At 40.7% G+C, this 18,485-nt stretch overlaps 1 protein-coding gene across 1 annotated transcript in view; it reads right to left on the minus strand.

The window, feature by feature from the left end:
• The window catches only part of LOC121192846 (solute carrier family 22 member 23-like), a 32,608-nt gene that overhangs the window by 7,151 nt on the left and 6,972 nt on the right, over window positions 1-18,485 (minus strand). The window contains exons 2-7 of the mRNA XM_041054766.1: window positions 17,608-17,711; window positions 17,325-17,479; window positions 4,871-5,039; window positions 3,071-3,198; window positions 1,347-1,449; window positions 398-633 (exon numbers count right to left, since the gene is read on the minus strand). Of these exons, the coding sequence (XP_040910700.1) occupies window positions 398-633; window positions 1,347-1,449; window positions 3,071-3,198; window positions 4,871-5,039; window positions 17,325-17,479; window positions 17,608-17,711 (895 nt within the window). The remainder of the gene's footprint in view (window positions 1-397; window positions 634-1,346; window positions 1,450-3,070; window positions 3,199-4,870; window positions 5,040-17,324; window positions 17,480-17,607; window positions 17,712-18,485) is intronic.

Below are 18,485 nucleotides of genomic sequence, written 5' to 3' on the forward strand. Positions count from 1 at the left end.
TGAATGTAAGCTTTTACAGCGGGAAACACAGGATTTGAAATTCCACCAGAGCTGCACTAAACCTGTCTGCAGAACCTGCACCAAAACAAACATTTCCATATCTTCTGTACTCAGTAAACTGTTTGATAGTTAACTTGTAGATGAATGGATGATGCTGGTAGTAATCTATATTTGTCTCACTGTCACCAGGTCCCATGAGAAGACCAATGCATTAGTCTAACTCTCTCTCAATATTTTAGACTTCCCTATTTCTTGGCCAGGCCAGGCCAGGGGAATTTTTTTAAGATGATCACCTTCTATAAACTCACCTTCTATAAACTACATCAAAGTGATATCACTCTTCAAGAATGAGTAGAATTTCACGTCAGTGGACATGTGTTATTCATAATGTACTCACAGTTGAGCAGGCCCAGCTGCAGCAGGGACGCTAGGGCAGTGATGATCATGAACATGAGAAGGCCTCCCCGCCGGCCCATCAGACCCACTGCCGGGCATAGCGCCATGCAGGACGCCACCGCAATGCCCGCCATGGTGTAATAGTCTGCATAGAAGTTATGGAACATGGTGGTTTCTTGTGCTTCTGGGTCCATCATGCTGCGAGCAAAGCAGTGGTGGATCCCGTAGCCTGTTAGCCTGCACAGAGAACACACAGAGGGAAAAGTAATGAGGTACAAATAAACAAAGAACTAGAGACTACTGTGGCTAAATTAGGGGATACTGGACAGAAGATGTTGGTGTAAGGGGTGAAAACTAGAGGAATAAAATAACATCCACAAAGGGAGGAGATAATAAGAACAAAGAAAATAGATACAAGCAAATCTAAAAGATGAAGAGGTGGGTGGAGAGAGAAGAGGAAGAGGAACAATGTCATGTTTACTCTCATCTCTGAGTATCTGAAAAAAACTGCACACATGTAAACACTGGCTTATTGACACACAAAGCACACGCCCCACAAGCTTACACACACACACAAAAACACGCAAGCAAACACTTGCACCCTTTCTTCTGGTTGTCTACTGTTTCATAAGGACACAGCTCATGTAAAATTTATGCTGACTTCGGGAGTCAGGGACAAGGTGCGCCGAAGCAGAGCTAAAGCTGGGTCTGCCTGGCTAGGGCTGAGGTCTCAGATGGAGAGAGGAGAGATCCCACTCGAGACGAAAAGAGAGAACAGCACAAATGTGGAAGGACAAAAGCATTGAGGACCACTGATCAATGCCGTATCGAGCCTCCAGGTTAATAGTGGCATCTTAAATGTACAAAATGGCGCTCCTGACTGGCATTGCCTCGCCCTACACACACACGCACACATACACACACACACCTTTTAAATGTCTAACACTTACGAGTTGACACAGAGCACAACGATGTTCTTCCACAGGTTTCTTGTCCCGACCATTTTCACAATGCACGTTTTTTTGGGTTTCTTTTGAAGAGCTCTCTGCAGTTCTGGAAACAAGCAAACACGTTAACCTTAAAGCCTGACCAATACGTCACTTTTGAGGCTGGCATCAATATAAAAGTTAGTTTGCTTTTTTTTATGTGGTCATTTATAATAATTTATATATATTATATATTTATAATGTAATAGTCTGGCTAAGTTTCTGCCTTAGTTTCTTTCGGACACTTTATATTATTTTTTGGTCTTTATTTATTATTTCTCCATTGTAGGATCACTACTACACATATATATATTAGTAGCAGTATTGCCAAGCTGTAGTCAATACCATGTCAGACTGAGTTTTCAGGTCAAAGACAAGTTTGACAGCTGTTTGGATTCTCAGAGAGTCAAACAAGGCCGTCCCTGATTTATCACAACCACATAAAATTCCACATGTATTTTTAATGAGCGTGATTCATCGCACACAAACCAATCTTCTGCTGCTTTTTAATGCAGGTATGACAAGGTGCAAAGGAGAACAGGAACAGTCTCTGACAGGGAATGTTTTGTATTGCTGTTTGTATCAGACTGCGGGTTGCCACAGGAACATACCTCAGGTCTGTGGTACCGTACGTTCATGTTGACGCAGGCATGTGACAGGATTCCACACCACTGCCTCAAGGTTATCTCTGACTGTAACACTCAGACTTTCCAGTGATACTATGGGTGAGCTACAAACCTCTGAGTAACACTATCCCTACTGAGACACATGCAAATCACTTCTCTCACTTCCCAAAGATGACCTAATCATTGGTGACATGCGCTTTCTTCAAGTCTCAATGTTTCAAAACATTTCTCAACTCCTCTTATAAAGCAGCAGAAAGTACATTCAGGGCCCAGCATTATATTTAGTGCTGAGTACTTGAAAGTAGGAAATATTACTGTAAGGGACAGCTAGTTACTATAAAAACAAGAAAGGATAAATTAATGTCTATGGCAATGTACTTTTCTCAACGCTGCATCAGCACACAGTCTCTGTGCTCTTAAAAAAAAGTGCAGTCAATTTCACACTGAGTGGTTCCTCTTTGAGCACTTTCCCAGGAGTGGAACTCTTTTCTCAAAACATGTTGATTATTACGGTACCAAATGGCAGGCCAAAAACAGAAAAAGTATACCACACGAAACAACAGCATTAAAGATTAAAACAAACACAATCTGCTTTAACATTTAACAACAACACAGTTCCCTCTGCTCTTTGCCCGTGGCAGGTCCTCTGCACACAGACATTAACAGTTAACCCGGGGTCAGAGTGCCTGACCTGAGTCCACCTGCCATCATGTCAGCTTATGTCCACCCACCCGGGCTATAATGAAATTAATGAATGCTCTAGAGTGTCATAATGTAATGTTCAACACCCACTGCTACCTCTGGGGTGGCAGGTTACTATGGTAACAAGACAGGAAATGGACATAACCTTGTCAATCTGGCTTATTTAGGAAAGCACAGCTGGGGACACTACTAAACACCATGCCCTGCAAAAAAAAGCTTGGTAGACAACACTGCAGCATAGCAATAGATAAAGACACAATGACTACTTTAACATAAAAATGTATCAAATACACACAAATCATAATATGTAGAAATCAGCCCTTTAATCCAGATTTCCTTAAAAATCAGTGTCAGCGTTACCTGTGAGGATGTTATCTGTGTCAAGCTCCATGTTCACTTGGTTTTTCTGTGCTATGTGTCCCATGATCCACTTGGAGCGGCTGTACTGCTGAGTGGCCAGCAACCAACGCAGTGACTCAGGGAAGATCCTGTCAAAAAGACGGGGGACGTCCTCGTTAATAAGGCATGAAAAATGAGTCACAGTGAAATAAATCACACAACATTTGCAGGTGGTATCGGTCTTGAATCAACCTGAACCTGAAAGTCTTTACAGTAGGAACAATAAATAATCACATGATTGCCAGCCATTGTTATCACTGATTTCATCTTCTACGCTGTATTATCCAGTGGCTGTATTACGTCATGTTGCGCACATTCCTCTCAGTGGTCAGGTTTCTCCTTGCAGAATATTTTGATGTGATTTGAAGATAGTAGAAACCATGCCACACTGCTCAGTTGGTTGAATTACACTGGAACAGATGTCTATGGGGTAAAAGTGCAGGGTTTCGTGACGATGCGCTGCTGTGGTCCGTGACTGTTTCGACAAAAAAAATCAGCAAACTTGGATCACCTGCAGTGTCGAATTCAATCGGCTGTGTTATTTGCAGAGGTGGCTGCTTTATCAGCACTGGGTCCAATTTGTGCCCATAAAGACTGTCTGGTTTAATCAAGACGGTCAACATGGGTCTGTACCTCTGAAATTCCCAGAGTCCTCTTGCGCAGGCTGACACAGGCATGCTATTGTATTTGTGTGTCTCAGTAGTGTGTACAAGTGTAGAAAGAGGCCACGGTGTTGCAGGTTGAGCTCACTGAGAAACTCAGCCCAGCAACATCTGTAAGAAATATCAGTGTCACAACCTGCTTCATATCCTTGAGTTCTGATACTTTTTTTTTGGTTTGTTTTGTTTTTCAGCCAGCAAGGCCATGATTGGATCAAAGGAGACAACAAACAATTGCAAACCCTTTTGCAGCTTAAGTTACCAAATTGCTGAGTGATGAGGGATATCATCCTATAAATAATACTTTCCATAAATCATTTACAGCAGATCTGAGAACACGTCAAAAAAAAAAAAAAAATCAATTTTAAACTCATTTACCAGTATAACAGCGACTACCCTGCTGTATGCCTGAGATTTCTGACTCCTGCACTATATCATCCCACTACTTTGGAAATCCCTGTCAGTCAGTCCCACACTGGTTCTGCTTTCTGTGTCCTACGCTGATTGAACTGCAATATATCACCAATATTGATGTTTGATCAGATTAGTGCTTTGGAGTACTTTTGATTGTTTGTGAGTGGGACACCCCTTTGTTCTTTGGGTACACCATGGATGAAAGCCAATGTCTCTGATGCACTGTGATGAAATCTATTAATCTATTCCAGGATTTCTTCTACTGACTTTCAGTAGTGCTGTGCAGAAATGTGCTTGGTGGTAGAATAAATGGAGGCATTTATTGCCTGAGTTTTAGCAAAAGTGACTCCAGTCACAGTAGAAGTCACTGCAAATGAGTTAACAGAAAGATTTTACATTTAATTCAGCTGAGAACTGAATGCTGGAAAATGTCCTTGGAGGCGAGACTTTCTCCACTTCTTTGTTTTTACCATGTAAATTTATGAAAGCATCTTCGGCTCAATAAGGTTTTGTTTAGACTATAAAAAGTAACCCATGTAGATTTTTATTGCAGATGGAACCATGTTTCAGCAGTGGAAGAGTCTCGTCTCGAGTCTTTAAAAAACACCTTTTAAACTTCAACAGAATAAAAAAAAACATGAGACAAATCTGTGCCAAAGTGCAGCAGATGCTTGGGTCTTTTCCTTACCAGATGTAGGACAGCATCAGCAGCAGGGGGCAGATGATAACAGCCTGAAGTACCTGCCAGTCACGACAGAGGTAGGCCACCCCGGGCATCAGCAGCTGACCACCCAACACCACAAAACTGGCCACCATGGTCATGGAAAAACGCCATCCTGGAAGGCACAGCTCAATCCCTGGAAGAGGGAACAAAAAGGAAGAGAAAGTGCATGTTTTTTTAGGGACAAAGACGCAAAATGGGCATGTACGACAACAGAGCAAATGCCACATTTCCATTATTTATTTATTTATTTTTGTGAAGATGAGACCAAGAGTAATCATGTAAATACGACACTGGATCTGAGCAATAATCTGGTTTGTCCTTGTGCTAACAGAAAATAGGCAAGAGTTCAAGCATCAAAATGGAACACCACCTCTGACTAGGTGAGGCAGACAGGCCAGAACATGGATGGTGACACTGACGATCCCAATGACGAAAGCTTTATGTTGTTCTCATGCAGCACAGACATGATTCATAGGCGGTCAAAGAGTATGACCACTAATTTACTGGTACTTTGACTTGAAACGCCTTAGATTAGTTTAGTTTAATTAATCTGCAACAATTTTGATGATAAATGAAAAATTTACCAGTGTAAGTGGTGAATGCCACGCATTTGCTGGTTCTAAAATGTGAAGATTTGCTGCTTTTCTTTGTTTTATAACAGTATACATTTAAATTTTGGATTGTTAGTTGAATAAAAGAAGCCACCTTGGACTCAGAAATCACCATGTACAGTTGTTGTTCAGGGACAGTAGACAAACCAAGACAGTAGGCTGCTGTGAGAGTGAACTAACTAGAAAGAGGTTCCTTGTACTCATTTCTCCTCTATCAGAATGGCACTGATTCATTCACCAAGTCATTAGCATGCACACCACACTGGAAGCCAGCAACCACAGACAGTCCAGCCCTTTAGTTAGTGCAGAGTAGGGAATAGCTTCACATCAAACCATAGAAAGTGAACACTACTGTAATACCGCTGTTCCCATCCTGACTAAATCTTTTGTCCTACTTCATTCATCCCCTTTTTGTTATACATCATTTTTTCTTTTTCCTAATGGGTCTTTTCTTCTTCCCAGGAATGCGAACAGTCTCCAGATGGGCCTTTCAAGGTGACAGGGCCAGCATAATACAGTGGGTGTCGGCGGCCCCGCTTCATTCCAGTGGAAAAGACTGGAATTTCAATTAGGACTTGCCCCCTTCTGAGGACATGAATAATGCTCTCTGTTCACAGACACTATCGCAGCTGGAATGACAGAGCCAATGAGTGGAGAGCAGGGCGATGGGTGCAAGACCTGCTGAGTTTGAACCAACTAACCTCAAGACTCCTTCTCTGTGTGCTGCTGGGAGAAAAGTGACGGTTCACTAATTAGGGACTACATGGGATTTGAATTCTTCAGTTATGTATAAGGTATCATGTGCACTGAACAGGTCACTGCACTGTGACTGGAAAAGTCCATCTTTGGTGAGCTATGGAAAAGTGCTCTCACACAGGAAGATGCAGTCATCTCGCAAACAAACTATATTAAGTTATACAACAATAAGGACATGTATGAAATATGGCATATTTTTTAGACTGAACTTCAGAACGAGTACAAGAGGCTGTGGAAAGGAAAGGAGGCCTGAGCTCCTTACTCCTGGTGACCCTAATCCTCCACAACCCACTAGATCAGCATTCCCCACAATGCCCTGCTGCAGCCTGTGTCCTACTGATATAAATCTACCAATAACTAATCTAAATGTCAAACATAAGAAACTTAGCAAAGATGTTGACCAAGAGTCTTGTGGGGGGTGACAAAACAAGTGGGACATACAAGGTATTAAAAACACACATTTAAATGCATTTACTGTACAGAGTGGATGTGGAAATGACATCATCAATGATCAAGCCAATAGCCAATTAATAGTAATGATAATCCCCAAAGAAGCTTTGGCTGGTTTGCTGACTTTAGCAAAACAAGAAAATGAATCACACTCTCTGGTACATGCCACAGTAGCTCACTAGCCTTCTGTCAGGCACACAGCTCAGTAAAGGAGAGCCATTGTTTTACAAAAGAAAGAGATTGGTTGACCACTAAAGGCACTCAGCACAGCCACTCCCTGTACCCACAGGCTAGTGTCATGACCTTTTACTGGTCACATGAGGTCCTTAAGGCTCCGTGCCATTTCACTGCCTAATCCTGGCTACTCCGTCTGTTACGTACAACTTAATGATAAGGAGCCCATGGCATTTCTCTATACTGAAAGATAACAGATAGATAACAAATTTATGGCATAATAATGATTTATTTTTAGTGACACCTGCAGAAGCTGTACAGTATCGGTGCTACAGTCCTTCTTGTAGGTGTTGCAGGTAAAAGCAAAGTACAGCTGTATTACAGTTGCCATCCCTCAGCTGTGTTACCACATCTCTTCCCGCAGCTTTTACCACGTGGATGAGATTGACACAGCTGTACAGGATGGTATGTTTCTTCAAATGCTGTCATAAGGTAAACTGCTCCGAGCAATTTCTAAAACAGCTTCCGTGTCGATTGAAAACGGCGTCGGTAGGACAGACACGTCACTCACTACAGAGTTTGGGAAAGTTCGAAAACAACATTGCTTGACCACTCAACAAGCACTTTGGTTGAAGTACAATGGCGCCTAAACATATCACTCCAGAATCTCCTATAGGTCTTTAATTTGCATGAGGTCTGGTGACTATGAAGGCCATAGCATATTACTCATTTTATTTTCACACTCATCAAACCAGTGACCCTTTGTGCCCTCTGTAGAAGAATCCACATTTGTTATGCTTCACCACAAACTAATTCGGGCCTAGTCCAAGTCTCACTTCCACATAATAATGTACTTAGTAAGCTCTCAGGCCATGTGGGTGGACTGTAGGGAGCTTATCCAGACCTCACTGGGTAGGTGTGCCATCACCGTTGTTGTTTTATCAATACACTGTTAAAGCTCCACACCTTCAAAGCTGCGGTCACAGATGGAAAATGCCTGATGAGACCAAACTCACAAATTCAGGCATGTGCAAAGCTGCTGATGAGTTTCTGGAGTGATTCCTCTAAAGTGGCAGGCCAGTGCAGCATTGTCAGCAAACAGTTTTTCCCCCTAATCAGGACCCAGTGAACCTTGGTCTTTGCCTGGTGTTAGTGCAGATCGAAGAGTTTTTTTTTGTGTCAAGGCAAACTGCATCCTCAGTGGAACATAGTGATCCCATAGGTGGAGAAATCAAACAATGTGGGGGCGAGTGCATAGCCCTGTTGAACCCACTGTTAGTCAGAAAAGTCTCTGAGAAGAGGACACTTTGCTCTTAAGGTACCCTTCACATTTCAATCAAACATAATCACCCAAGAAGCTATGGCAGAAGGCCATTTTCCTGATGGAGCATGAAGAGAGTTACTCTGCTGATAAGGTTAAAGGCCTTTGTCAGGTCAATTAAAGGTAATGCAGAATAGTCTTCTCTGCTCATGGTATTTGTTTTCAAGTCGGCACACTGAGAAGATCCTACTGATGGTACATCATTAAGATTCTGGCTACATATGGGAGAGAAAAAACTGCAGTTTATTTACAATTACTCTGGCAAATAACTTCCAAAGAAGGCTCTGAAGGGAGATTCCACTACATTTTTTTTCTCTCTCTCTCTTTGTTTATAGTGTGATTGTGTTAGCACACAAATATCCCGAGGTACCCTCCAATCTTCCAAGCAATGAAAAGGGGCTATTGACTAAGAATAAGGTCATACTCATTGATTAGTCCCTTATCTGGAGCTGCAAAGAATGTCAACCAGCCCCAAGTAGCCACAGGGACTTTCCTTTGATCTATGCGAGCTGAAAGTCTCAGCCATCATATTCACAAGTAAAACAAAACCAGGAGATTTTTTCTAATAATGTTTGCGTGTGAGCGTGTTTCTATGTCCGAACCACTCCCACCCCCCTTCCACCCATACAAAGACAGAAAGATCACAAAACCAAGCTATCCGCTCTACAGGAAATGGGAACAGAGTGACTGATGAGCAGCTTACACTCTGACACAAATATCAGACCAAATCCTGTTTCCTTAACACACCAGATTTATCAGTCTGACCACAGAATATCTGAAGCAGCATTCGTTTCTTTTAACTTCCATCAAAAGAAAGTGCAAAGGTTAGCCATGCTGATTTGGCCTATCACTGGACTTCACTCAGGACTCTGCGGTGCGAGATAGCTTGAGGTTATGTCATGCGTTGTCTTTCACAAACACTGCATGACAAGGGTTAAAAATGAGAACGCCAATTAGAACACAATGACATGTCATCCAGTCTAAATTATAGACAGAGAGGAAATAAAATATGTAGGACATACAGTGCTTAACAAATTTATTAGACCACCTGTCATAAAGATGAGAAAACATAAATATTTTAGAAATCTTTCAAAAACTTGTTTAAAACTAAACAGAACAACTAAATAGTCCTTTTTCACACATAAATGATAAAAAAGAAAAATCAAGCATGACATTCAAGACATCTTAATCAAGAAATAATAATGTGCTTTACTATTTTTTTTACTATACTATTTTCTTGTAAAACAGTAAATTCGTGGATAAAAATCATAATTATATTTTAGCATTAAAAATATCATTTTGGTTAAAGAACTTCAACACACTGGTGTACTAACCATTACAGAAACATAAAAAATGATTTTGGTCATTAATTTAGGGCAGCTGTGGCATAAACCTTACATTGGGTGGTGGTCTAATAAATTTGTTAAGCACTGTAAATGTAGCCTAATGTGTTAGTGGTGGAAGTCTGCTAAGCAACCAAAAATGCAAACTCTGCACAAAAGGGAACTTTAACCCCGCTCAGAGGAGAAAAAAAAAAACTGAGTCTGCACCTTAGCCCATTTATCAGCAGACAGCTAGAGCGGATTATGGGGAAGGATGAGAACAGTTCAACCTGTGTATCATGGAAAATACCACTCTTTGGCCGAAAAAAACATTTGCACTCTGTACACAGTCTGTGTCCCAACTCGCCTCTCTATGTATTTCATCATCCCTTTCAGACCCTTATTAACGCCCAGAATAAATAAAAAGTCGCCTTAGGAGGATCCATCTGATGACAGTACAATATCTCTGCAGTGGTGTGAGCCGGACCTGGCTGCTCTCCTCTGGGAGGCATAGCCATATGGTGGGAAATGAAAAGCCTCTCTCTTCAGAGTCCAAATCTGGCACACATTACTTCGGTCAGGCCAGACTGAGGGATATCTATCAATGGCATACACATAAACAGATGGAGAGACAGGTAAGGAGAGGAGAAAAGCAAAGAAAGAATGCTGCCTGTCAGACTGCACCGACAAACAAGAATCTGACAGTGACACAAAAGAAGCCAATTACACAGATAAATACACAGAGCTTCCATCTTTCCGTGCTGCCCTCTTGGTGCCTCCTCTGTGTGCAGAGAGATTAATGCCTGTGGTAACAGGAGGGCACGACAGAGAGAAAGCAACCTCATCACAGTCACCACAGTGAGGAGGGACAAGACTGGCCTGGTTTGGTTAACCTGACAAGACAACGACTCAGCACTGCAGCAGGAAGTGATCACTGGTCATCGTGACAGAATAGAGGAGCGTTAAACCGCTCTCTAAAGGAGGGAAGCATGCACACAGATAGCTGGGGAATACACATGACCATATGCATAAAATCAGATCAGATGAGAGGATGTGTGTTTCCCCATGACCACATGTTTGACTTTGGTTTAGCATGCTGCATGATTCCCTCCAAAAAAACAAAAGAAAAGGTAGAGGTAATACTCTGACTTTTTTATGTTACCACTTAAGCACTCACTTGAACATTAAGAACAGTAAACAAAATAAAAATTACAAATAAACTGAGAATAGCTGTAGTTTTTGCCAGCACATCCAATCATTTATGGCCACAATTTACATGCACACAGAGGCTGCTCTGCTCATTCTATCTGTGTACACCAGAGCATTGATTCTTGTTATGACACTACTGCTTGCTCTTAGCAGTTTTACTTCCTCCAACTCTTCCTTTATTAGCATTTAGATTTATATGAATTCTAAATGTTTCTTTTAATGTGTTAATGTTCAATAAATGTTGTGTATCTCAGGCTGTGCCAGAGGGGTTGTAAGATCAGGGACAGTCTGTGTTAAGCTTGATCGGATTTGTTCCGAAACATCACATGAGCAGAGCGAAACCGCCAAAGTAAAATGCAATAGATAGTTCAAACCTTGAAGTGTCCTTAATGATCTAAAGTAATAACTAACTCACTAACACTAAGGGCAGTAAAATTGTAACTTTAAAACAGTTCAAAAAAATCTTTAACACGAAGACTTCCTTTGGCGTTTTGCTTCTCTTCCTCTCTCTCTCCTATGGCTCTCTCCCTCCCACAGACACAAAAAGAAAAAAAACTTGTATATATACGTAAAACACACACTCACCCACCCATCCAGACCACTCTCCTGGGCGAATGTGTGTGACTTATATAGGTGAAACGAATGTTTCTGTATCTGGAAGGAATAGGAAAAGAGCTTGGAGAGAGTGAAAGAAGTGAAGTGTTTTTAAGGGATGTCAACATTAACATGTGAAATCAGTGGAAGAGACAATCACTTAATTGTGTCAATCACATGCTTACATCCTCAAAAAGAAGACAAACAATTTTATTTTTGGGACAATAGTTTGTCACAGTGACAGCCTGGACCTCTGCCTCCGTAGCTGACACACAATGATATTTTTATTTTACGTTTTTTGAAACGACCCGTCACAAACTTCATGCACAAAAAGTGCACTTTATGTTGTTTTGAAATGTCTCTCTCAGGGATTCTTGTTGAATGTACCTTTTTGTTGCTTTGAGCTCTGTTTTTGTTAAGGGTCTTTGTTGAGCTTGAGCTCTACAGAACTAGGCTGCAGTGTGTAGGCCTACATCATGCCATCATTTATTTTCATTTGACAGCTGTTGAAAGCCTATGTGTACAATTTTGCAATCATGTTTAAAATTCTTCAATAGAAACCATTAATGCGTAACAATTTTAGATATCCCAAAAAATCGCCTAACCCTAAAGCCCTTAATATAACATGTGCTTCCCTCCCCTGTGTTTAAAATTCCACCTTCTGTTTGCATTTATGTACTTGATCACTATCCATACTGGTCCAGTTCATGTACAAAAGGAGTGACAGCAAACATAACCAACACAATCAATACAGTGTGTGTCTGGGCGTGTCGAGCAAAATTACCGTACTGACACGAATACACGACAATGTGTGTGTGTGTGTGTGTGTGTGTGTTTTTACTCTTGGAAACTACACTTGTTCACATGGGATCATCTAACATTTATGGATTAGACATAAATGTGATATGTGTAATGCTCACTCTTTGTCTTTTAGGCCTTTTTAAAAATTTCTTTCTTTATCTCCTTGTTGTCTTGCATCTTCTTGCCCAGATGTAAAAAATAAATAACTAAATAAGCAGAGACTGGAATGACTAAACTAAATCTATATAAATAATATAAATATATATAAATAATGCATTGTGCATTTTAGCCAGGGCTCAATACAAAACCACAAAACTAAATCATCTTGGAAAACAAGGTCATTTCAGCACAGGATGCGGTTTCATTATTGGCATTTTGCGATGCATAGTAACAGGTGAGGTTTTCCAAATGAAATTTAAATTGGCAAAGACACTATATATTTTTTTAACTATTAAATTAACTGGATGACTATTCAGCAACTAAACTATGGATATGTTATTGATAATTTTATCTTCAGTTGTACTGATAAATCTGAACATTGGTTTTTCAACTTTCCTATAGCTGTAAAGTCAATTTTATGACTAGACCATTTCATGACAAACTATAGAAATATCTCTTGGCTAGCTTAAGTAGCACCATCTCCTAATAAAATAAATAAGTAGGTATAGTACGGGGACAACAATTTGAGCTAGCTATTTTCCCAAAGCATCAGCATAGGTTTGTGCCACAACATCTGCCATTAAAAATAACTTTTGCCTTCTAGATCATCACACACAGAGCAGTCATGAGCATGTGTGTCAAAGGTTACAGACAGAAAAGTCATGAAGCCCTTTATGGTGCATGACCCAACAGAATCATGCGGCCTGTCTGTTGTCTTTCTGCATCTGTCTGTCTTTTTCCCCTCTCTCTGTGTATGTCTACTGTATCTACAGGGCTTCTCCCACACACACACCCATGGCATGTACAGGCATACCACCTCTGATTCAGACATGGAAAGTGAGCAAGTACTCCACTTCGGATGAGTGTAAAGACATTTGCTCTTTACCTTAAGGCAATTATACTGTATGTACTTCTCAAAGTAAACATCCTGCCTCTTAAAAACACTTAATAGATGCTTTCAGGAAATTAAAAGGTGTAAGATGAAAAACATTAAGCCAGTGCATATACAGACACACATGCACACACTTGCTGGCTAACATTTCTATAGAGAGAAACCTCTATAACCTACAATTCTTTCAGAATATGTGTATTTTTGTCAGTGTAATAATACCTCTAATGTTTGTTGCAAATAAATATGTCAGGGGAAAATGTAATATATCTGTCTTAGAAAAACAACAGATTTTAACCCCGAGAGCTGATGTGAGTGCATGATAGAACCTGTGTAAACAAAGAGCACGCTCTGGCCCACTGCCCCAGTACACAATCACCTCTTCTCAAGCTGATCACAAACTTCTCACACAAACACCCTGCACAGCCAGCTAGGATGACTCAGCTAGCTGATGTGCAGTGTGTGTTTGTACGTTAAGAGGTAGGAGGTGAAGTTCGGAGGTGAGATTCTGGGGTGCCGGGGTAAAAAAACTGCTTTAGCGAGCAGCACTGTGATGCTGAGCTAAAGGCTCTGTGAGACTTTCCTGGCCTGCCTGGAGCTGTGATGCTAAAAAGGCTAGCTCACACTGATGGAGCACTGGAGTATAAATAGCACCCCTGCATCAGATGACTTTCTATAGCTCTTGGCTTTGCATTCTGCTGGTATGCTTTGGAGGCAACATAGTATAGATCAGTGTAGTAGAGAGATGCATTAGCTAGGGTTATACATGAAAGGGCTTATGTTAACATACAGAAACACTTCACTTTCACTTGAGGTGGTGTAATTGTATCACACTCCTCTTAGCCTAACACTCTTCAGAAGTGAAAAATCTTGCTTTCTATATCCCCTGTGCGGTTTCCACATTCCTATCAGTCTTTATGTTCCTCTTTTTTTCCCTCCTCATAGTGGTTCCTCATAGTGGTTCTGAAACCTACCTGCCACCAATTCTCTTTTCTGTCTCTCTGTGTGGCACTTAGCGTCAGGAGCTGTATAAGTGTCACATCATATCAGCCATATTGGGCCCTGCACTGGGCTTGAGTCCAACAGGTCATCCTGCTGGAATGGGTAGAAGCTGCGCTCAGATTGCTCCACACTCTTAAAAAGGGGCTCAGCCATATCCTCAAAACCCTACAGATTTCCGGACTGATGACTCCATAGAGCAATGAGGTAATATACAGGGGATCAAGAAGGTGCTGTCTTACTGTAGTCACAGGGATGTATAATATTGACTGTCAAACCAAACCAAACCAAGATGGCAATTATCATGTTGCTGTTTTCTAGACTAAAATGATGGTACACAATGGAGCCCAGGCTTAAAGCTGTATGAACTAAGACCTAATTGCTCATGGACTGATGAGAAAGGGGGATTAGTGTAACGTCTCCAGTGCAAACACAGCTGAAGCTGGGATTTGGCTCTGACTTTCCTTTGTAAGCAGAGTCAAGCAAAGCGAGCCACAAAAGAGGGTCATGTGGTTTATAATGTTACATGCAAAAATGTCACATGACTGACACAGTGTCAAGACTACAGTGAATATTAGCTTTGCTGGGCTTTTAGAATGTTGCCAACTCTCATGCAAATGCATTAAAATATCCTAAACAGAATGCCTTGAAAGAAAACGGACTGATTCTTTCCAGTAATGTGTTATTGAACGACTGTGTTCCTACTCGTTGAGTTTTGTCAATACAGAGAGGCTACAGGGTAAATATCATGTGACAGGGGCCACACATGGTCAGAAATAAGGGCAGCAGTATAGCAACACAAAATCTATACAAATATGCAAAGCTCAAACAAACATCCGTACAATTTAGTGCTATAGCAAGCTGTTCGTAGACAGAACTATCCTTTCCAAACTGTCATGAGGACATGTTGTTTAGAAAAAAACAATGAAGCAGCGTATGTGTAGAGCAATCACTGTAGCGTAGTTTTATAGATTGCAGACTGTATGGAAGAATAGCAAGTGTAAAGAATGTAAAAATAGGAAAGAGAATGGTAGAGCAGGAGACAGAGGCAGAGAAGGTAGGCTTAAGAAGTAGAGACTGAGAAAGGAAGAGGAATAACAAAAGAAGTTAAAACTCCAGAGATTGAGAAGGAAGTAAGAAAGAGGAGATATGAAGTAAAAAACGAAATATATTTTTTTTACTCTGACTAACTCTGACTTTCTCTCTTTATATATATAAATATATAGTATACAAATTAAAAGTTGAAATAAGACAAAAAAAGGAATGTTATATAAGCGTGTATTGATGTAGGGAAATATTGTCTTCACAATCCATTTGCAATCCCTCCACCCACCTGCTGTTGGGTTCCAACCACCAGGTTGAGAACCGCTGATTTACTGAACCATAAACTGTAGGATAATGTGAATACAATGGATGCTGATGTCAAATTCATTTAAATTTGATAAGACCGCTTCCAAATGGTTTAACTTCACGTCTTTTCTCCTCATTCTGCCCCACCCTTTTTCCTTTGTCCTGGGACAAAACAGTCCTTCTGTTTTCGGAGTGGGGGCAAAGCTTTTCAAGTATATACGTATACAGTGTGGAGTAAATTAGAATGACAATGACAGCGAGGGCCCCTTCCCTTCCCTTCCCTCCACTTCTGCAACCTCTCTTTGCACTGGTCAGTTACTGTGGCCAGAGAGGCTTTTAAGGCTCCATCGCTGACCAGACCAGAAAGTGCATCAAGTGCAAAGTCAATTATCAGGATGCTATCAAAAAGTGCCTTCCCTCCCGTTCTGGAACCTGTGTAACATTCCCACAGAAGTAATTATCTAAACCTTTACTGTGTAGAGAGAAGGTCACATCAACAGAGAGAATTCATCTCCACAGACATTAAAGTCTCTGCAGTGTCTTCCTGCAGTGAAGTTACCACACCACCCCCAACCCCTTCTGTCGTTATCAGAGTATTGATTAGCAGCAACGAGGATTAAAATCTCAGGAAAAGACACATGTGAGTTCACCTAAATGAAAATTAAAGAGTTCACTTCAAGGATAAGGGGGCCGGCAGTTTCTCAGTAATGAGAATTTATCCCAAGAATGACATTCAGCTTAATAAACGTTAGGAGGTCACTGCAACACAATTACTCTTCTTTCAGCTGAGTGCTATCCTCAGCTAGAAACAGGAATTAAAGTGGAATAGCTTTTTGTTAGGTGTGTCAGGTTGTTGCTGAGAACAGTAATCGTGGGAGGATATTAAGGATTAAGAGAAATAAGAATAAGAAATAATCATCACAGAATTTTTAATAAAATACATATATTGTCAAGTAGGTAAGATATAATGCTTTTGGCATATTTTGGGATAAGATTTTTTTAATCACAAAATTATGGAATGAGAATTCCATCACAATACAATTATATGGAAGCCATGAATGATAATTCTAAAGTGTTTACCCAGCCTTAACAAGGAAAACCACTCCTTACTGCTTTGAACTTGTAGAGCAACAAGAGCTACTCTTACTTCCTAGACATGGAGCCAACAAACCAGTTAGACCTACAGTCAAATAAACCAGTATATTCTGTGCAACAGGCATGCAAATGCTACAGGCTATTCCTGCATTGCTGTTGCTTCTGCTATTGGCTGTCAGCACCTCTGTTTATTGCCAACATTAAAACCAGGGACCCTCTTCAAACCTGAAACAATGCACAAATTACCAATTTGAGAGCACAAAATGATGAAATCAGCAGCAAATCAGTGTGGTTTTTTTCCCCCTTTGTCCAAAAGGGGTCCAAAGTTCCTCTTTTCAAAAGCTTTGTCTCTTGTGAAAGGCTGACTTTTTGCCTATGAACTGTTCTTTAGCCTTGTGTATATTTAAAACCCTTTTTGAGGAGGTCTTGTTTAAAACACGTCAACTAGAAACATTAAAAACTTAGCTGGAGACAGAGTTTTCACCCAGCTCACCCAGTTAGCTGGTTGTGACCTAGGGGTAAAATCTGAAAACAGAAGTCGTCATTTCAGCTGACAAAACTGAAGGTTGTCGGTTTTGTTAAAACCGATAAACTGCATTGTCTATGCGCTGTGCTAAAATAGCAAAGGCAGCCAGGCTTACCAAAGAGTCAATTAGCACAGGGCTTTAGCTGAGAGTTAAAGACTTACTGAGGACGTAGAGAGAAAGGGTGATCCCTGCCAGGCAGAAGCCCTCAAAGAAGCGCAGGGTGCTGAACATGGGGACGTTGACGGAGAAGGCCACAGTCAGACCAAACACCAGCATGAACAGCACTGATATGATCAGCACTGGGTGGCGGCCAAACCTACGGAATAAGGTAAAAATAAAAAATGACTACGGACACTTTTAATGTAGAAATATGAAAAAAATCCTTTGAATTCTACATATCTGACAAAAAGACTTAGTGTGAAAGAACTCAGTTGAAAATCTTACCAGTCAGCAAGAATTCCAAACACCAGGTATCCAAAGATGGATCCCACCAACAGAGAGAACTTTGCAATATGGACTTTCCATGCTGAGTCACACACCAGACTCCACTGTCGAGAAAAATAAACACTGGCATTAGTTCCAAGAAATTTATGCTGGGTAAAAACAAGTGGAAGTGAAAGATAAATAGAATGTTTTGAGGATGAGACATTTTTGTCGCTTGACTATCACTTTCTGCTTTGTCTGTCTGATTTATAAGGCCTTATGCCCACCCAAAACACATCACACTGAAATGTGAGAAGGGTGCATTCCGTAACAGAAGGGCTTCCTGGTATTTGGTTGAATACAAATATCAACACGATGTTCCTCCAGCAATAGCTTTTCCTTTGTTAATTATTACAGACATTTAATGGAAAGTCATTTAACTGTTAGTCTCTAGGCTCAGTGGTCCCCAAAAAAAGAAGATAATCTCTAAATAAACTTCATATTTTAGAGTTTCTCTGATAATGTGACTACTCACTTGGCTATTAGCTAATTTAGCACAAAAATATGCAAAGTATTTAAAAAAGCAGTATAAATTGTCATGCATGAATGATGCATCAGGGTTTTCCTCCACTAGCAACTGTGTTTATGTCTATTTAAAGCCCACATCATGTATTTGACTTGTGATGCAACAGAAGAGGTTGGAGAAGCTTATTTAATCTCTGCAAATCAACATCAGGGATTCAGTTGTTTCTGTCCCAATCATTGGGTCTGTATAACGTTTTCTTTTTTCATTATTTATTTTTGCCTCCTCTATGCTGTGCCAACACAGTATATTACAGGACACTCTGCCTCTCCTCATTTTCTTTGCTGACTGAAACTCTCCAAACCAGCAGCAAAGG

This window comes from Toxotes jaculatrix, chromosome 14, assembly GCF_017976425.1.
Source record: "Toxotes jaculatrix isolate fToxJac2 chromosome 14, fToxJac2.pri, whole genome shotgun sequence".
NCBI lineage: Eukaryota > Metazoa > Chordata > Actinopteri > Toxotidae > Toxotes > Toxotes jaculatrix.